Raw genomic sequence first — 22092 nt, forward strand, 5'->3', positions numbered from 1 at the left:
CTCACAACAGCAAAAGACCTACGCCGACCGACGCCGGAGACCTACTCCCACTTATCAACCCGGGCAACGAGTGTGGCTGTCTACCCGAGACCTGCGGTTCCGACGGAGCTGCAAGAAGCTCCAACCCAGGTACATCGGGCCTTTCAAGGTACTGAGACGTATTAACCCTGTCACCTACCGTCTGTTACTCCCTCGACACTACAGGATAAACCCTACGTTCCACGTCTCCCTGTTGAAAGCTGTCCACTATAGCCCGATGTATCCCCCAATTGCTCAACAACCTACTACACCACCTTTGGAGGATGAACAGGACACCACCTATACAGTCCACGAGATACTGGAGTCAAGACGGAGACGAGGGGGCATCGAATATCTCGTGGACTGGGAGGGATATGGACCTGAGGAACGGTCCTGGATCCCTGCTAAGGACATACTGGACCCCGCTCTCAAGGCCACCTTCCACGCTGAACACCCAGATCATCCAGGACCCCGACCCAGAGGAAGACCACCCAGTAGAGGTAGAAGGCCGTCAGGAGCCGGCCCTGGGGAGGGGGATACTGTAAGGGATCGGGGGTTGGCTGGGTCTAGACAGAGTCTGACACTTCCCCGATCTACAGAGAGGGGGAGTCATCAGACTCGATCTGGTTCACCTGAGTTCTGAGCACACCTGTCAGTAATTAGTGTAGGATTTAAGGTGTGCTCAGAAGCTCAGTCGGTGCGAGGTATTGTTCCATTGTGACTTGCTAAGCGTTTTGTTCCGAGAGAGAGAGAGAGAGAGTTTGTTGTTTTTGATTACCCGTGTATCCGACCTGTGCCTTGTTGTTTGACTCCCCGAATTGCTTAATCCTCTGCTTGTTTATCCCAGTGATTACCGTACTCTGACCCTGTGCCTGTGCCCTCGACTACGACTACGCCCGCTCCCTTGGGACCTCTGCCTGTCTCTGCCTGGCCCGGTTTTGACCACAGCCCGCCCGACTACGATTAAGCTATTCCCTTGTCTGTACTCTAATAAAGCATCGCTATTCTGCGATTGGATCTTACCACTCTGTCCGAGTATTCATTACATTTTGTTTGTATACTGTAGTAGAGTTCTTAAGCTATTTAGAATGTTGGGGGTTAAGACAATGGTGTGATTCTGTAAGGAGTTCCGGAAAGCCAATTTTCATAAAGTCTCCCACTTTGCCAATACTCACCCTAGTGACATATTCAGTTAGTCTATTTACTGTATTATTTCACTAGTGGATGTCAATTCTGGTGTTATATGTAGAGTAGTAGGCGATCATTTGGAAAGGTGGAATTATATAATATAATGTTATATTATGTTAATAATACTAGTATTACAAATAATTTACCACTATCAAAAGGACCAATGTATTTATACCAGTCTGTTTTTCTAGCCATTTACCAACGTTATTACTGTGTTGAGAATTTATTTGAATATTGATAATGCTTTTAATATTTAATTTTTTTTTTTTTTAAGGTTAGCTTATTTTTTTTTATTTTTTTTATTTCACCTTTATTTAACCAGGTAAGCCAGTTGAGAACAAGTTCTCATTTACAACTGCGACCTGGCCAAGATAAAGCAAAGCAGTGCGATAAAAACAACACAGAGTTACATATGGGGTAAAAAACATAAAGTCAAAAATACAACAGAAAATATATATACAGTGTGTGCAAATGTAGCAAATTATGGAGGTAAGGCAATAAATAGGCTATAGTGCAAAATAATTACAATAGTATTAACACTGGAATGCTAGATGTGCAAGAGATTATGTGCAAATAGAGATACTGGGGTGCAAAAGAGCAAAATAAATAACAATATAGGGATGAGGTAGTTGGGTGGGCTAATTTCAGATGGGCTGTGTACAGGTGCAGTGATCGGTAAGGTGCTCTGACAACTGATGCTTAAAGTTAGTGAGGGAGATAAGAGTCTCCAGCTTCAGAGATTTTTGCAATTCGTTCCAGTCATTGGCAGCAGAGAACTGGAAGGAATGGCGGCCAAAGGAGGTGTTGGCTTTGGGAATGACCAGTGAGATATACCTGCTGGAGCGCAGACTACGGGTGGGTGCTGCTATGGTGACCAATGAGGGATTGAACTTGGACTTTTCAGTAGTCATAACAACTTAGAAACAGCATTGTATATTAAGCAATAAGGCCCGAGGGGGTATGGTATATGGCCAATGGACTACGGCTAAGGGCTGTTCTTATGCGCAACGCAATGCAGAGTGCCTGGATACAGACCTTAGCCATGTTATATTGGCCATATGACACAACCTCCTGAGGTGCCTTATTGCTATTATAAACTGGTTATCAAGTTAATTAGAGCAGTAAAAATAAATGTTTTGTCATACCCATGGTATACGGTCTGATATACCATGGCTGTCAGACAGTTCAGGGCTCAAACCACCCAGTTTATAATTAGGTTTGAACTAACGAGTTGCCTCCCACAATGTAAATATTTACATTTACATTTTCACATTTTCGTCGTTTAGCAGACGCTCTTATCCAGAGCGACTTACAAATTGGTGCATTCACCTTATGATAGCCAGTGGGACAACCACTTTACAATATATATATTTTTTATTTGGGGTGGGGTAAGGGGGGGGGTAGAATAATTACTTTATCCTATCCCAGGTATTCCTTAAAGAGGTGGGGTTTCAAGTGTCTCCGGGAGGTGGTGAGTGACTCCGCTGTCCTGGCGTCGTGAGGGAGCTTGTTCCACCATTGGGGTGCCAGAGCAGCGAACAGTTTTGACTGTGCTGAGCGGAACTGTGCTTCCGCAGAGGTAGGGGGGCCAGCAGGCCAGAGGTGGATGAACGCAATGCCCTCGTTTGGGTGTAGGGACTGATCAGATCCTGAAGGTACGGAGGTGCCGTTCCCCTCACAGCTCCGTAGGCAAGCACCATGGTCTTGTAGCAGATGCGAGCTTCAACTGGAAGCCAGTGGAGTGTGCGGAGGAGCGGGGTGACGTGAGAGAACTTGGGAAGGTTGAACACCAGACGGGCTGCGGCGTTCTGGATGAGTTGTAGGGGTTTAATGGCACAGGCAGGGAGCCCAGCCAACAGCGAGTTGCAGTAATCCAGACGGGAGATGACAAGTGCCTGGATTAGGACCTGTGCCGCTTCCTGTGTAAGGCAGGGTCGTACTCTGCGAATGTTGTAGAGCATGAACCTACAGGATCGGGTCACCGCCTTGATGTTAGCGGAGAACGACAGGGTGTTGTCCAGGGTCACGCCAAGGCTCTTTGCACTCTGGGAGGAGGACACAACGGAGTTGTCAACCGTGATGGCGAGATCATGGAACGGGCAGTCCTTCCCCGGGAGGAAGAGCAGCTCTGTCTTGCCGAGGTTCAGCTTGAGGTGGTGATCCGTCATCCACACTGATATGTCTGCCAGACATGCAGAGATGCGATTCGCCACCTGGTTATCAGAAGGGGGAAAGGAGAAGATGAATTGTGTGTCGTCTGCGTAGCAATGATAGGAGAGGCCATGTGAGGATATGACAGAGCCAAGTGACTTGGTGTATAGTGAGAATAGGAGAGGGCCTAGAACTGAGCCCTGGGGGACACCAGTGGTGAGAGCACGTGGTGCGGAGACAGATTCTCGCCACGCCACCTGGTAGGAGCGACCTGTCAGGTAGGACGCAATCCAAGAGTGAGCCGCGCCGGAGATGCCCAACTCGGAGAGGGTGGAGAGGAGGATCTGATGGTTCACAGTATCAAAGGCAGCAGATAGGTCTAGAAGGACGAGAGCAGAGGAGAGAGAGTTAGCTTTAGCAGTGCGGAGAGCCTCCGTGACACAGAGAAGAGCAGTCTCAGTTGAATGACCAGTCTTGAAACCTGACTGGTTTGGATCAAGAATGTCATTCTGAGAGCGATAGCAAGAGAGTTGGCTAAAGACGGCACGCTCAAGAGTTTTGGAGAGAAAAGAAAGAAGGGATACTGGTCTGTAGTTGTTGACATCGGAGGGATCGAGTGTAGGACAATGGCTGTTGCAATTGAACCATATGATTAAAGATGTTGTTTAAACTATTAAATGTTGTCTTTGTCTCAGCTCACACTTCCCTTCACCTAATGAAACCATTTTGAGCTTCATGCTTTTATTCTTGATTATAACACAAGAGCTTTGTGTGTGAAATAGTTTGAAGAGATTTAAATCAATAAATGAATAACATTTCACAATATTGTCTACACTGAGATTGATTCCGAAATTACACTTGCGTTATAATGTATAATTCTAATTTCATCACATTTGTCATAGTGATGTACACAACACATATCAGTCATCCAACTACATACAGTGTACATACTGCATAACACAGCCCCAAATTCAATTGGAATTAAAATCACTCAAAGTTCACTGTAATATACAGTAAACTAGGGTTTTTCCTATCTTGTACCTGGCATAATATGGGCATGTTATGCTTTGCAATGTTAATGCCAATGGATTAGTGATCTACTAGTGGCAGACATGTGAGAAAATGTTTACCATCCATTTTTACTGTGTTCAAATGGAATTAAATTACCTCAAAGTTCACTGTAATATACAGTCAACTACACAGGAGGTTGGTGGCACCTTAATTGGGGAGGACAAGCTCGTGGTAATGGCTGGAGCGGAATTAGTGGAATGGTATCAAATACATCAAACACATGGTTTACATGTGTTTGATGCCATTCCATTCGCCCCATTCCAGCCATTATTATGAGCTGTCCTCCCCTCAGCAGCCTCCTGTGGGCAACTAGTGTTTTTCCAATGTTGAAGCTGGCATTGTTAATGACAATGGAGTAAATGATGTACTAGAGGCGGACTTGAGAAAATGTTTACCATCCAATTTTACGGTGTTAAAATTGAATAACTTTACCTCAAACTTCACTGTAATATATACTGAACAAAAATATAAACGCTGAAATTAAAGATCCCAGAATTTTGTGTAAAGTGTTGGTCCCATGTTTCATGAGCTGAAATAAAAGATCCCAGACATTTTCCATACACACAAAAAGCTTATTTCTTTCAAATTATACGCACACATTTGTTTACATCCCTATTAGTAAGCATTTCTCCTTTGCCAAGATAATCCATCCACCTGACAGGTGTAGCATATCAAGAAGCTGATTAAACAGCATGATCATTACACAAGTGCACCTTGTGCTGGGGACAATAAAAGGCCACTCTAAAATGTACAGTTTTGTCACACAACACAATGCCACAGATGTCTCAAGTTTTGAGGGAGTGTGCAATTGGCATGCTGACTGCAGGAATGTCCACCAGAGCTATTGCCAGAGAATTTAATATTAATTTGTCTACCATAAGCCGCCTCCAACATCATTTTTTTGGGGGGCAGTACTTCCAACTGGCCCCACAACCGCAGACCACGTGTAACCACGCCAGCCCAGGACCTCCACATTCGGCTTCTTCACCTGTAGGATCGTCTGAGATCAGCCATCTGGACAGCCGATGAAACTGAGAAGTAACTGAGGCCCTCTGTAGCTCAGTTGGTAGAGCATAGCATTTGCAACGCCAGGGTTATGGGTTCGATTCCCACGGGGGGCCAGTATGAAAATGTATGCACTCACTAACTGTAAGTTGCTCTGGATAAGAGTGTCTGCTAAATGACTAAAATGTATTTCTGTCTGCAATAAAGCCCTTTTGTGGGGAAAAACTAATTCTGACTGGCTGGGCCTGGCTCCCCAGTGTGTGTGTGTGTACTGTGTCATTTTGATTATGGAAGATTGCATAAGTGTGCTTCAAACTTGCTAAACATACCATTTGTTACGAATTTGCTGAACGTATGATATGTTATGAATTTTAGCTAGGTGGCAAACATTAGCTAGCTTGCTAATGTTAACTAGGCTAGGGGTTAGGGTTAGGGGTTAGGGTTAAGTTTAGCAGTTAGGTTAAAGGGTTTAAGGTTAGGGTTAGGGGAAGGGTTAGCTAAAAAAGTTAACATTAGGGGAAGGGTTCGCTAAAAGGGTTAGGGTTAGCTAACATGCTGAGTAGTTGAAAAGTTGCTAAAGTCTTGAGATTTGAACTCGCAACCTTCGGGTTGCTAGACATTTGTGTTATACGCCCACCCATTCACCCATTCACCCCTACCGCCCACCCTACTTTCGTTTTTGCTTTAAGTAACCATCTGTCTTATGTAACCATCCCAAACGTAACATATTATCTAACTAATATGAGTGTCTCGGATTGACACTTACTATGTTACGTCTAACCTATGAGACCAGGCTGTACCAGCAGCTAATGTTAGGCTGTTTTTAGCTTGCTAAATAAATAGCTACATAAATAGATAAGCTAGCATATTAGCCACTTTATGACTGACTTGTGATCATTGCCCTTGCTAGTTTGATTGTATTGACATTCGCAGCCTTAGTTAGCTACATTCGTCAGTTTTTGTCTATAATATTGAGTGAAACTGAAAGTGCATACTGAATGGCTGGAGGAAGCAAACAATGTACCACACCAGCTGCGATTTACAACCTGATAGCAATATTTGTTAGACTACCAAGACATTAATTGGTAAATTATATTAATCATGCATTGAACTGCATCCATCTATTCTGCCAACAATGACTTGCTGTACGTCATGGACTTTTGAGTAAAATAGAACCTATTTTTAGAACCTCTTCCAAAGTTTGTTTTGTAGCATAAACTGGGAATTTGATATTTTTGACTGATATTATGATTGTCTGTTTCATATCTGCAAAGTACACTGAACAAAAATATAAACACAACATGCAACAATTTCTACGATTTTACTGAATTGCAGTTCATATAAGGAAATCAACCAATTGAAATACATTCATTAGGCCCTAATCTATGGATTTCACATGACTGGGAGTACAGATATGGATCTGTTGCTCACAGATACCTTAAAAAATAGGGACGTGGATCAGAAAACCAGTCAGTATCTTGTGTGACCACCATTTGCCTCAACTCCTTCGCATAGAGTTGATCAGGCTGTTGATTGAGGCCTGTGGAATGTTGTCCCACTCCTCTTCAATGGCTGTGTGAAGTTGCTGGATATTGGCGGGAACTGGAACACGCTGTTGTACTTGTTGATCCAGAGCATCCCAAACATGCTCAATGGGTGACATGTCTGGTGAGTATGCAGGTCAAGGAAGAACTGGGACATTTTCAGCTTTCAGGAATTGTGTACAGATCCTTGCAACATGAGGCCATGCATTATCATGTTGAAACAAGGTGATGGTGGAGGACAATGGGCCTCAGGATCTCGTCACGGTATCTCTGTGCATTCAAATTGCCATCGATAAAATGAAATTGTATTCGTTGTCCGTAGCTTATGCCTGCCCATACCATAACCCCACCGCCACCATGGGGCACTCTATTCACAATGTTGACATCAGCAAACCGCTCCCCCACACGACGCCATCTGCCCGGTACAGTTGAAACCGGGATTCATCCGTGAAGAGCACACTTCTCCAGCGTGCCAGTGGCCATTGAAGGTGAGCATTTGCCCACTGAAGTCGGTTACAATGCCAAACTGCAGTCAGGTCAAGACCATGGTGAGGACGACAAGCACGCAGATGAGCTTCCCTGAAACAGTTGTGCAAACCCACAGTTTCATCAGCTGCCCAGGTGGCTGGTCTCAGACAATCCCGCAGGTGAAGAAGCCGGATGTGGAGGTCCTGGGCTGGCATGGTTACACGTGGTCTGCGGTTGTGAGGCCGGTTGGACGTACTGCCAAATTCTCTAAAACAATGTTGGAGGTGGCTTATGGTAGAGAAATTAACATTAAATTATCTGGCAACAGCTCTGGTGGACATTCCTGCAGTCAGCATGCCAATTGCATGCTCCCTCAAAACTTGAGACATCTGTGGCATTGTATTGTGTTCCAAAACTGCACATTTTAGAGTGGCCTTTTATTGTCCCCAGCACAAGGTGCACCTGTGTAATGATCATGCTGTTTAATCAGCTTCTTGATATGCCACACCTGTCAAGTGGATGTATTATCTTGGCAAAGGAGAAATGCTTACTAACAAATTTGTGCGTATAATTTGAAAGAAATAAGCTTTTTGTGCGTATGGAAAATGTCTGGGATCTTTTATTTCAGCTCATGAAACATGGGACCAACACTTTACATGTTGCGTTTATATTTTGGTTCAGTGTAGTTAAAACGCTGTCAGCTCCACTTTAAGTATTGGATTGGGCGCTGTAGAGGGGGCAGAGTGAAAAGGCAGCAGCAGGCTGTGCAACACAATCCCCCTCCAAAACTACACATATTTGGTTAGTAGAGACCCTACTGAGTATTTCCACCCCACTTTAGCTGAGACAGGTAGACAAGTGTTCTCTCTACAGCCCAATATTCTCAACATACCAGTGTCAACACTGTATTTTTTCATTATTGGTCTATTTTTATAAACCATTAAAAAATATATATAAATTCCCTATAGCAATTTCTTGTTGGCACAATAAAAGTGGGCATTGATAAAAATTCAATATAATTTGAATGCGTTATCCACATTGCAATTTTTTGAAATGCAGGCTTTTATTTAGAAGGTTTCGTCATTACCATATAAAAATGAAGTCATTGTTTGTGCTGCTGGCAGAGTACAAGTGGCTGTGTGTGGGAGTTTGAACCTTCAGTAATAACGGGACACTTTAGCTTTCGAATCTTTACTGTTAAGTATCATGGCATTTGTGGTCAAATTTTCATGTGCGATTGTTACTAGGTTGTTATTTATTCTTATCTCACTCATCGGAGTTTGGAGAGTAACATTGGTTAAAGATGACCATATCTACTGGTTTCTGACGTTCCTCTTTCTACCTCTCGTTGTCGAAATGATCATAACTTTGAAAAGAAGAAAGGGAAAAGATTATAAATGGTAAGATGTTGTAATTTTTTTAATGTCTTCTGAGTAGGCTACGTACGCTATTTTGTACATCAGCATACTGTGCGTAATTTGTAATGTGCAGGCTATCCACTTATTTTAATCCTAAAGACATAACAGACAACAAATTAACAAGATAAGTGCTAAATGAAGTTTTTCTGGGGAAGAATCCAATCCATTATGATTTTGCATTGCTTCTTTTTTTCTTTTTCTTTTTACTGTACAACTGACTACAGCCCCATTCCCCCTCCATAGAGAGTCCGTATCGTGCTGCTTATCCCATTGTGCTAAATAAAATGGCCTGGGACAAAGTGGGATAGGGTGGAACCCCTAGACTGAAGAATGACATGTCTGTCTGACACGTCTCCCTCTGAGAGAACACTCTTCCTGTGCTCCCAAAATAATATGTGATTGTTTTGTCAAACGTTATGATTAAGTCATAAAGAGGATAAAGTGGTTAGAATTGGGTTCATCCTTGCATGTGTTGGTTCTATTTGATGCTATTTGTTTTACCATTGTGTTTTTTGGCTATTCTTTGGGTAAAAAAAAAATAAAAAATGGTATTGTCTTCTGTTTTCCCACTGCTGTATCATTGGTGCTGGATTGCTATTCTGTGGGCTTAAGATATAAAACATATATAATCACAGGGAATGGACCATCATTTGTGGATAACTTTGGATAGGTGCGTGAATCTCTAAAATGTATGTGAATGGAATAAAGAGTTAATGAATAAAGTTCATTTTCTCCTCCAACCCGAGGTTCTCTCCAGCCATCTTGTTGTTCCTGATCAGTATCATTCCATCCATCTGGATTCTGGAACTACATCATCAGCGTAACAAATCTAGTGACCCCCAGGTACAGAAAACAGAGGAGAGACATCCCACAGCTCCATGTTCAATGTATGCATGACAGTTATGAAACATTTACTTACAACAAATGTTAGATATACTGCACTGAATTGTTAGATATACTACACTGTTGGAGCTAGAAACACAAGCATTTCGCTACACCCGCAATAACATCTGCTAAACGTGTATGTGACAAATAAAATTTGATTTGATTTAACTTATCTAATTTCAGTGCAAGAAACTGGATTCATGGGAAAATGTGAGAAGCATGATTTCTCTGAACGAAACGGTGGGGAATTTAACGGTTCAAACCTATCTAAAGGTAAATACTGGAACTTGTTTTAATTTCTTGACTATTTTGCCTTTTACCCTTTCATATATACGGTTGAAGTCGGAAGTTTACGTACACCTTAGCCAAATACATTTAAACTCAGTTTTTCACAATTCCTGACATTTTATCCTAGTAAAAATTCAGTTAGGATCACCACTTTATTTAAAGAATGTGAAATGTCAGAATAATAGTACAGAGAATGATTTATTTCAGCTTTTATTTCTTTCACATTCCCAGTGGGTCAGAAGTTTACATACACTCAATTAGTATTTGGTAGCATTGCCTTTAAATTGTTTAACTTGGGTCAAACGTTTCGGGTAGCCTTCCACAAGTTTCCCACAATAAGTTGGGTGAATTTTGGCCCATTCCTCCTGACAGAGCTGGTGTAACTGAGTCAGGTTTGTAGGCCTCTTTGCTCGCACATGCTTTTTCAGTTCTGCCCACACATTTTCTATAGGATTGAGGTCAGGGCTTTGTGATGGACACTCCAATACCTTGACTTTGTTGTCCTTAAGCCATTTTGCCACAACTTTGGAAGTATGCTTGGGGTCATTGTCCATTTTTCCTCCAAACATAAAAATGGTCAAACAGTTATATTTTTGTTTCATCAGACCAGAGGACATTTCTCCAAAAAGTACGAGCTTTCCACTAAATGTTGTTACATTGCTGAAGGGACTTGCTTCCATTCAGCCACAAGAGCATTAGTGAGGTCGGGCACTGATGTTGGGCGATTAGGCCTGGCTCGCAGTCTGAGTTCCAATTCATCCCAAAGGTGTTCGATGGGTTTGGGGTCAGGGCTCTGTGCAGGACAGTCAAGTCCTTCCACACCGATCTCGACAAACCATTTCTGTATGGACCTCGCTTTGTGCACGGGGGCATTGTCATGCTGAAACAGGAAAGGGCCTTCCCCAAACTGTTGCCACAAAGTTGGAAGCACATAATTGTCTAGCATGTCATTATATGCTGTAGCGTTAAGATTTCCCTTCACTGGAACTAAGGGTCCTAGCCCCAACCATGAAAAACAGCCCCAGACCATTATTCCTCCTCCACCAAACTTTACAGTTGTCACTATGCATTCGGGGAGGTAGCGTTCTCCTGGCATCCCTAAATCAGTAAACATGGGCACCCTCATAGATATCATCCTGACTAATTTACACTCTAAATACACCTCCGCTGTCTTCAACCAGGATCTCAGCGATCACTGCCTCATTGCCTGCGTCCGTAATGGGTCCGCGGTCAAACGACAACCCCTCATCACTGTCAAACTCTCCCTAAAACACTTCAGCGAGCAGGCCTTTCTAATTGACCTGGCCCGGGTATCCTGGATGGATATTGACCTCATTCCCTCAGTAGAGGATGCCTGGATGTTCTTCAAAAGTGCTTTCCTCTCCATCTTAAATAAGCATGCCCCATTCAAAAAATTCAGAACTAAGAACAGATATAGCCCCTGCTTCACCCCAGACTTGACTGCCCTTGACCAGCACAAAAACATCCTGTGGCGTACTGCATTAGCATCGAACAGCCCCCACGATATGCAACTTTTCAGGGAAGTCAGGAACCAATATACACAATCAGTTAGAAAAGCAAAGGCTAGCTTTTTCAAACAGAAATGTGCATCCTGTAGCACTAACTCCAAAAAGTTTTGGAACACTGTAAAGTCCATGGAGAATAAGAGCACCTCCTCCCAGCTACCCACTGCATTGAGGCTAGGAAACACTGTCACGCCGATAAATCTACGATAATCGAGAATTTCAATAAGCATTTTGCTACGGCTGGCCATGCTTTCCACCTGGCTACCCCTACCCCAGCCACCAGCTCTGCACCCTCCGCTGCAACTTGCCCATGCCCCCCCCACGCTTCTCCTTCACCCAAATTCAGATAGCTGATGTCCTGAAAGAGCTGCTAAATCTGGACCCCTACAAATCAGCTGGGCTAGACAATCTGGACCCTTTCTTTCTAAAATTAGCTGCCAAAATTGTCGCAACCCCTATTACTAGCCTGTTCAATCTCTCTTTCATATCGTCTGAGATCCCCAGAGATTGGAAAGCTGCCGCGGTCATCCCCCTCTTCAAAGGGGGTGACACTCTAGATCCAAACTGTTACAGACCTATATCCATCCTGCCCTGCCTTTCTAAAGTATTTGAAAGCCAATTTAACAAACAGATCACTGACCATTTCGAATCCCACCGTACCTTCTCCGCTATGCAATCTGGTTTCCGAGCTGGTCATGGGTGCACCTCAGCCACGCTCAAGGTCCTAAACAATATAATAACCGCGATCGATAAAAGACAGTACTGTGCAGCCGTCTTCATCGACCTGGCCAAGGCTTTTGACTCTGTCAATCACCGCATTCTTATTGGCAGACTAAATAGCCTTGGTTTCTCAAATGACTGCCTTACCTGGTTCACCAACTACTTCTCAGATAGAGTTCAATGTGTCAAATCGGAGGGCCTGTTGTCTGGACCTCTGGCAGTCTCTATGGGGGTGCCACAGGGTTCAATTCTCGGCCCGACTCTATTCTCTGTGTACATCAATGATGTCGCTCTTGCTGCTGGTGACTCTCAGATCCACCTCTATGCAGACGACACCATTTTGTATACATCTGGCCCTTCATTGGACACTGTGTTAACAAACCTCCAAACGAGGCCATGGAAACCCATTTCATGAAGCTCCCGACTAACAGTTATTGTGCTGACGTTGCTGCCAGAGGCAGTTTGGAACTCGATAGTGAGTGTTGCAACTGAGGACAGCGGTCCCGTTCTGTGAGCTTGTGTGGCCTACCACTTCGCCGCTGAGCCGGTGTTACTCCTAGACGTTTCCACTTCACAATAACAGCACTTACAGTTGACCGGGGCAGCTCTAGCAGGGCAGACATTTGACGAAACTGACTTGTTGGAAAGGTGGCATCCTATGACGGTGCCACGTTGAAAGTCACTGAGCTCTTCAGTAAGGCCATTCTACTGCCAATGTTTGTCTATGGAGATTGCATGGCTGTGTGCTTGATTTTATACACATGTCAGAAACGGGTGTGGCTGAAATAGCCAAATTCACTAATTTGAAGGGGTGTCCACATAGTTTTGTATATACAGTGTATATTCTGATCATTTCATCATAGCATGACTCAGGTGACCAGAGTCTGACTGTATAATGGGGAATCCCCGTGTTTGTCAGGATTTCTTTACAGATGTATTTGGGAATACACAGTCAACGAGGGTGACATCTAAGTATACTTTTCATTATTAACATATAAGGTTATTTCTATTGCAGTGACATCGCTCTCAGGGGTCATTAGCGGACTCTTCTTCCCTACCCTGAGCCTTTCCAAAAGTACATTTTCGAGTGCTTATTATCTGTGGTTTGACCCTCTGTTCCTTCTCTTGACATTCAAGGGTCTTGACCAACTCTTGTCCACGGTGTGTCCCAACGACTGGATCCTGGCCCTCCATCAGGTCCTGCTAATCCTACTGATCATAGGGAAGTGGCTCCTCCCACTGGGGGGCGGGGTCACACGGGAGGAACTCTCCCAGCTCCTGCTCATCTTCGTTGGCACGGCAGCTGACATCTTGGAGTTCACCAGTGAAACACTGTCTGATGTCAAGTAAGTGTCCTACCTTTCAATTTACTTTACTGAGACTAAAAGCTTCTCAGAGGATTTTCAGAGCCTGTAGCAGACTTTACTAGATCCCAGTGTTCTCACATTAATCTGCTGACCTAAGTGCCTTTAGTAGTGTGTTAAGAGTTTTTGGATTACAACTTCTCATCTGACTCCATATAGACTTTTGTATCACAAGGAACCACAATACTGCAGTGCTACTTAAATATTTACTAGTTTCATACTTACTAAGTTACTACTAAGTAAGCATATAACGTTTAACTTACTAGTTACTAAATAGTATAAATAATGTAACAACCAGGGGTGGAATTCACTCAAAATCACTCTGAGAATTCATCAATGTAAAATCCTAGAATTGACCTAAAAAACTAAAACCGGTAACAACAGTGGACATGCATTGACTTGTTGAGCTGTATGTTCCTTATTCCTCCCAGGGAGAACAGCCCTCAGCTGGTGTACATCATCCTAGCGGTGTGGACCTGGAGCATGTTACAGTTTCCTCTCCATCTGGCCGGTGGGTCTCTACATTTCATAATATTATTAATATCAGCAGTGAACTTAACTATCCTTGACTTTTGGCCAACAGACAAAGGCTATTGGGATCTGTCTGAATGTTGAGGCTCGTATTCTTTAGGGTGAATTACAGATCTGATGTATTTTATATGCTGATGCCAAGACTTTCATGGTGGGTTTGAGGGTTCATTTGAGTGGTACAGCCATATCATAGACAACATTGTGGATGTCACATCTTTGATGGCAAATCTTTCCTTATCTGTTGTAGACATAGAACTGCAGAGAGCCTCCCCCCATGACCCCACCTACTTTCTCAAGTTATCTCTTTGTAGCATGACTGTGGCCAGAAAATACTTGTCAGTGGAGCATTACATATACTCAAATGGGATCTGTTTAGACTTTGGTTAAACATTTGAAAGGAGGCAAACCAGCTCTATCGTAGCCATGTTGCTACATAAACAGGTGTGCAGATTTGTTTGCTATCACCGTTTTCACTTCCTACACACAAACTACAATGATCTCGCCATATGATAAAAGCAAACTTTATTTAGTACAGTCAGAAATGCAGTTTTATCATCAGTATGGCTAAAATAGGAAGATGCAGCAATACATATGGATTTCCCTTTTATATTGCGTACCGTACAGTGATTTGATCTGACTGCTTTATAAACAGGTTAAGGCTCACTTCTTCTTCGGTTCTTCATTGCTTGGCTGATGGAGTAGGCTATTGTCAGGCAAACTGCCAATAACCCAGACCTCCTGAAATCCATTATAGCCGTGTGGCTAAACAATTCAGGGTTGAGGATCATAAAGAGTTCATTGCGGCCTCCCTTGTTCTCAGACCGACCCCTATCTACTGAATTATTCGCAACTTGAAATAATTTGCTAGAAGTGGATACGTGACCATCCACTCATCACACATAACATAATGAAGATGTACTTAGAATATGCAATTCTTTATATCTACAATAATCCTGTTGAAGACTTCAACGGAAATACTTCTGGCCTTCAGCCCTAGTTTCCAATAATATGTGAAAATTGTTTTTGAAACTCAACTTGTGTGTGTGTGTGTCCTTAGTGGTGAACTCAAAGCCAGAAAGCGAGGGCGAGGGCCAAGGCGATTCCCTCCTGACCAAGCACAGCACAGACATATGGAGCATCATTGAGAGCCTGTTCATCCAGGATGGCCCTTTCCTCGTGGTCCGGCTCACCGTCATGACCTACTTTGATGTCTTCCACCAGATGTTGGTGTTCTTTGCCATTAAAAACTTCCTGGTGGTCATTCTGAACTTCTACCGGCTGGCCGTCATATGCCAGAACTACAGACCTGTAGTCAGGTCCAGATGCAGCAGCAACATCCCTGATTGTAGTAGGGTAGAGGTGGAGAGGAAGTATGGGGAGGGGAGGTCGGAGAGAAACAAGGTTCCTGCCTCTGCTTTGGAGGAAGTTAATACAGACTGTGAAAGTATCATTACGTAGTGCACCGTTTATACAATGCACAAGTTCAATATTGGACAGGATTTGTGAGTTCCAATGCTGGAATTAATTATGTGACTTGACATTTCCATGGGTAAAGGGAAGGAGAGACAGAAACAGTTTAACATTCACAAGCATATATTCAACTTCAGCTCAGCTGATTTTCTACAGTATTTTAACTTTTTTGTAATGTTTTTACCCTTTTGACAACAAAAAAGCCATGGCTTAGAAGTTTACCCCCAAAGGCATGTGAAATAGAAAACAACTTGTTTGAGTTAGTAAAACAAAGGGTATGCTTGTAAAGATAGGCAGCCAAGTGTAACTGTCCACAGCTGACAAAATCAACCCAATTTTGTTTTCCAAAGGTGTGATTATTCAGTGCATTCGGAAGGTATGCAGACTCCTTCCCTTTTTCCACATTTTGTTACGTTACAGCCTTATCCTAAAATGGATGAAATAAAAAGAAATCCTCAATCTACACACAATACACCATAATGACAAAGCGAAAACAGGTTTTTAGAAACTTGTGCACTGTCAACTGTGGGACCTTATATAGTCATGTGTGTGCCTTTCCAAATCATGTCCAATCAATTGAATTTACCAGAGGTGGACTCCAATCAAGTTGTAGAAACATCTCAAGGATGATCAATGGAAACAGAAATACCTTATTTATATAAGTATTCAGACCCTTTGCTATGAGACTTGAAATTGAGCTCAGATGCATCCTGTTTCCATTGATCATCCTTGAGATGTTTCTACAACTCTGGTCTGTCCTAGGAGTGAGGGTAAACAGTAGGCATGTTCTCAGCTGTCCAGTTTATGTTTTAATAATTATTTTGGGTATAGGGGAGGGTCACTTTTTTTTTTTCAAGCGTTCAGGTAGGGTCGGGTAAAGATATATTTTAAAGAGTTCATTGCGGCCTCCCTTGTTCTCAGACCAACCCCTATCTACTGAATTATTCGCAACTTGAAATAATTTGCTAGAAGTGGATACGTGACCATCCACTCATCACACATAACATAATGAGGATGTACTTAGAATATGCAATTCTTTATATCTACAATAATCCTGTTGAAGACTTCAACAGAAATACTTCTGGCCTTCAGCCCTAGTTTCCAATCAATCAATCAATCAATTTTATTTTATATAGCCCTTCTTACATCAGCTAATATCTCGAAGTGCTGTACAGAAACCCAGCCTAAAACCCCAAACAGCTAGTAATGCAGGTGTAGAAGCACGGTGGCTAGGAAAAACTCCCTAGAAAGGCGAAAACCTAGGAAGAAACCTAGAGAGGAACCAGGCTATGAGGGGTGGCCAGTCCTCTTCTGGCTGTGCCGGGTGGAGATTATAACAGAACCATGCCAAGATGTTCAAAAATGTTCATAAGTGACAAGCATGGTCAAATAATAATCAGGAATAAATCTCAGTTGGCTTTTCATAGCCGATCATTAAGAGTTGAAAACAGCAGGTCTGGGACAGGTAGGGGTTCCATAACCGCAGGCAGAACAGTTGAAACTGGAATAGCAGCAAGGCCAGGCGGACTGGGGACAGCAAGGAGTCACCACGGCCGGTAGTCCCGACGTATGGTCCTAGGGCTCAGGTCTCTCAGTTGGCTTTTCATAGCCGATCATTAAGAGTTGAAAACAGCAGGTCTGGGACAGGTAGGGGTTTCGTAGCCGCAGGCAGAACAGTTGAAACTGGAATAGCAGCAAGGCCAGGCGGACTGGGGACAGCAAGGTGTCATCATGCCCGGTAGTCCTGACGTATGGTCCTAGGGCTCAGGTTCTCAGAGAGAAAGAGAGAACGAGAGAATTAGAGAGAGCATACTTAAATTCACACAGGACACTGGATAAGACAGGAGAAGTACTCCAGGTATAACCAACTAACCCCAGCCCCCCGACACATAAACTACTGCAGCATAAATACTGGAGGCTGAGACAGGAGCGGTCCGGAGACACTGTGGCCCCATCCGAAGAAACCCCCGGACAGGGCCAAACAGGAAGGATATAACCCCACCCACTCCGCCAAAGCACAGCCCCCGCACCACTAGAGGGATATCCCCAACCACCAACTTACAATCCTGAGACAAGGCCGAGTATAGCCCACAGAGGTCTCCACCACAGCACAAACCAAGGGGGGGGCGCCAACCCAGACAGGAAGATCACGTCAGTAACTCAACCCACTCAAGTGACGCACCCCTCCCAGGGACGGCATGAAAGAGCACCAGCAAGCCAGTGACTCAGCCCCTGCAACAGGGTTAGAGGCAGAGAACCCCAGTGGAGAGGGGAACCGGCCTGGCAGAGACAGCAAGGGTTGTTCGTTGCTCCAGCCTTTCCGTTCACCTTCACACTCCTGGGCCAGACTACACTCAATCATATGACCTACTGAAGAGATAAGTCTTCAGTAAAGACTTAAAGGTTGAGACCGAGTCTGCGTCTCTCACATGGGTAGGCAGACTGTTCCATAAAAATGGAGATCTATAGGAGAAAGCCCTGCCTCCCGCTGTTTGCTTAGAAATTCTAGGGACAATTAGGAGGCCTGCGTCTTGTGACCGTAGCGTACGTATTGGTATGTACGGCAGGACCAACTCGGAAAGATAGGTAGGAGCAAGCCCATGTAACGCTTTATAGGTTAACAGTAAAACCTTGAAATCAGCCCTTGCCTTAACAGGAAGCCAGTGTAGGGAAGCTAGCACTGGAGTAATATGATCAAATTTCTTAATATGTGAAAATTTCAATAATATGTGAAAATTGTTTTTGAAACTCAACTTGTGTGTGTGTGTGTCCTTAGTGGTGAACTCAAAGCCAGAAAGCGAGGGCAAGCTTGTAGCGTCCTATCCAAGAAGATACGAGGCTGTAATCGCTAAATACTAATATAAATGGGATATTTCAGTTTTATTTTATACACTGGCAAAAAATTTAAAAACCTGTTTTTGCTTTGTCATTATGGGGTATTGTGTGTAGATTGATGAGAGAAAAAAACAATGTAATCAATTTTAGAATAAGGCTGTAACGTAACAAAATGTGGAAGAAGTCTATAGGACTGAATACTTTCCAAATGCACTGTAATACGCCTGGTTGAATTGAGCTTAGAATGGTGGGCAGTTGAATTTTTATTTTCTATATTGAAATGTATTAATATTCTTTATTTCAATGCAGGTAGATTGTTTTTTGTATTTTACGTTATTTCATTCATTGAAAACAAATAATAAATCAGTGTTTTTATTCAGTGAACATATTTTAGACTTGACCATTTGTACAATCTGGGTAATCTGCATACAGCAGTGTTGGGAGGTCTTTATTGTGTGCATACAAATCAATCCAAAGTCAAAACCTTATCAAATAAGCCTAACTGTTGGGTATTGTTTCTGGGTGCTGGTAAGTGTCTAACCCTATTCTTCCACTATCGAATCATTGCCTAAGAGCCTGTACGTTATTTATAATGAGGGATCCCTGGAGAATGTCGGACCTCTCTGAAATAATAATGGATGGCCCTCCCTTCAGTAAAATATATTTTTACCCAACCCACCTGAACGCTTGAAAAAAAGTGACCCTCCCCTATACCCAAAATAATAATTAAAACATAAACTGGACAGCTGAGAACATGCCTACTGTTTACCCTCACTCCTAGGACAGACCAGAGCATTAGATATGCAGTTTTATAATCTATTTTTGTTTTTTAAGCATTATATCGCAAAGTAGCCAGAAGGTTGTGGACCTGGGACACCAGGTGGGTGCAATTAATTATCAGGTAGAACAGAAAACCATTAGGCTCCAGACCTCATAGGGTAAGAGTTGAATACACCTGGCCTATAGCATTGGGCACACATCGAGCTATAATAAGCAACTCTGAGCAATATTACAAATTACATGACCCTCCCCTGGACTAAATAAAAAAAATACTAAACCCTCCCTGACTGAAATTGAAAAAGCCTGACCATCCCCCATTTTCCACGGGGTAACCATTTTGTAAATTTCGACCACTCCCTAAATGGGGTCACAACCAGGGTTATCTTTACATGACAGAATGACTGTACTCACTCTCTATGGTGACTCCTCCGTGAGAACTTTGCAGTCGTACTAGGAGCTCTATTCAATGCGTATCGCGGAAGTTCAGCATTACAGCGTTGAAATTTAAGGGCAATGTTCTCCCGTTAGCAGAGACTGCATTTACGGTAAACGCTGCATTTGTCGGCTCAATTGGAAAGGGCAATCTGTAACGCTTCTGCAATACATATTGAATACTGGCTCAAGTCCAGATACTGTATCATAAATGTCGCATTGTTGTAGATATCGCTTCACATTACATTCATGTTAACTGCTCTCTTGTCAGAATGTAGGTCAACGTATAAATGGCATTTTATTCTGGGTGAGGATATGATTTAAGAAAAACAAACTGAATATGTTCAATAGAAATACATTATTATATCCCTCATGCAGCAGCCTTGTGTTTTAAAATTGAAAGGCTGCCGTTTTATTTTTCACCACTTGCCATTTATAAGCAATGAGTGACAGGCCAAGAATACAAAAGACCAAGTAATTAGAGAATGCCACATAACAAATCAGTATTCATGTGAATTTACTTCACTCCCACTCAACTGTGATTCTTTGCTCTACAGTGCTTCTTTGTTGGAAGTGCCTGCAGTTTAGCCCAATGCATGAAGGAAACATGATGAAAATACCCCTTCCTCTACAACAGTGATTGATTAGGCACAAGGGGCACGTTCCAGATAAACATATTCTGAGCAGAATCTGAGATTATTTTATGAAATTCCTACACTTCTCCAGGCATTGTCTTATAACCTGCCCAGTCGTGCACAAAATGTGTAACTAGGACACAGACTATTTGATTTAGCTAATTATTCTGATAGCTAAATTACACTGGCATTACTTAACTATAGTAGGCTACAATGAGCCAGTCCACTTTGAATATTGCTTAAAGACCCAGTGCAGTCAAAATGCTGTACTATATTGTACAACAGCTGATGAAACGAACACTGTAAAAGTGTGAAAAAAATATGATCCGTGTTGTTTTGTATGGGTGGCGTTTTGGAAAGCCTGGTGACATCACCAGGTGGTATAAATTAATAGACCAATAACACAGTTCCAAACCGCTCTGCCAATAGATCAATTTCCCAGCCGCGTCATAAAAAGTTGCAACAGAAAGGGGTTTGTTTACATTGGAGTTGATAGAGAATCCTCCAACCTCAAATGCAGCTGGTGCAAGTTACACTTAATTTGATGGTTATGGTCTACAACATCGCAGATGTCATCGGATGATTGATTACCTAGCAAGCCAGCGAAGCAAGATATCACAAATAGAGCTAGATAAAAGCCAGAAAAACAATATACTTGAACATACTGTAGCTATAGCCATCAGTCTGGTGTTTTCATGGTTCTTACTCACTGTTAAGTTTGTCACGGTCCCGCAATCAGCATTCGTTATCCTGCTATTTTTTAGTGTGAGGATGCGCGCTTGTAAACACAAAATTGCTCTATAACAGCTTGTTTTCAGGTTACATATGCCTCCGATTAGGCTCCTCCACTCTGAATATTGATCCACACTGTGGTTAATGCACCACTTTGGTACCCTTCCCTTCCCACACAGTCCTAGCAATATTCTTACTTGAGAACGTTTTTTTGTTCAAACTCCATTTTAATTTATTTGTGATGATTTTAATGGAAAACTATAACAGTAAGGTACTTGTCACCCAGAAATTATTTTATATTGAGAAAAACTGCTGCAATGGGCCTTTAATGCTATTAAAAACAAATGGTCATTTCCTACTTTATTGGAGGTGGGTTATCACACAAATCACATCCTTTTAACCTCCCTGTCCTGCTAGGGAAGACATCCACAACTGACCACCTTGTTTACATTTGAGTCATTTAGCAGACGCTCTAATCCAGAGCGATTTACAGGAGCAATTGGGGTTAAGTGCCTTTCTTAAGGGCACATCGGCATGTTTTTCACCTTGTCGGCTCGGGATTCGAACCAGCGACCTTTGGGTCACTGGCCCAACGCTCTTAACCGTTAGACTACCTGCCGCCTCAATGAAGGAGCATGTATGACATCGAGTAGAACCAGGCAGGATGCACACAAACGTAATTTCGGTTTGGGAATATATGCGACTGTCAAGAAATGAATTACAACTTTGAAACAAATGCAGTGTAGGTTGGCCAACTAAAACTCGCTCTAAAAAGGAATCTAACAGAGTTTCCTTCTACCAGCCAGACAAAATACTAAATCGGAGGAACTGGTTAGTTTTTTATCCCAGCATAATACATTTTCTTACTCCCCCTCTTAAAACAAATTGTTTGATCCTGGTTTTAAACAAGTCTAGAGGAAGGATTATGTTAAACCCTGATACGGTATTGTAGTATATGAAGATTATGACTTTGTTAATGTTTTTAAGTGGAACCTGAGGGGATGTTTATTTTAGCTCAAAGAGAGCCGTTT

At 42.8% G+C, this 22092-nt stretch overlaps 1 protein-coding gene across 1 annotated transcript; it reads left to right on the top strand.

Moving 5' to 3' along the window:
* Window positions 1–8651: 8651 nt before the first annotated feature.
* Window positions 8652–15915, top strand: LOC311110718 (transmembrane protein 26-like; the record flags this gene model as incomplete). Its single annotated transcript, XM_084153278.1, has 6 exons — window positions 8652–8845; window positions 9610–9706; window positions 9932–10021; window positions 13420–13628; window positions 14078–14157; window positions 15235–15915. 6 exons carry the CDS (start codon window positions 8652–8654, stop codon window positions 15633–15635), a joined length of 1071 nt encoding a protein of 356 aa, XP_084009404.1. The 3' UTR covers window positions 15636–15915.
* Between the last annotated feature and the right edge of the window lie 6177 nt (window positions 15916–22092).

Source organism: Coregonus lavaretus (genome assembly GCF_964263955.1).
Source record: "Coregonus lavaretus genome assembly, chromosome: 36".
Classification (NCBI taxonomy): Eukaryota; Metazoa; Chordata; class Actinopteri; order Salmoniformes; family Salmonidae; genus Coregonus; species Coregonus lavaretus.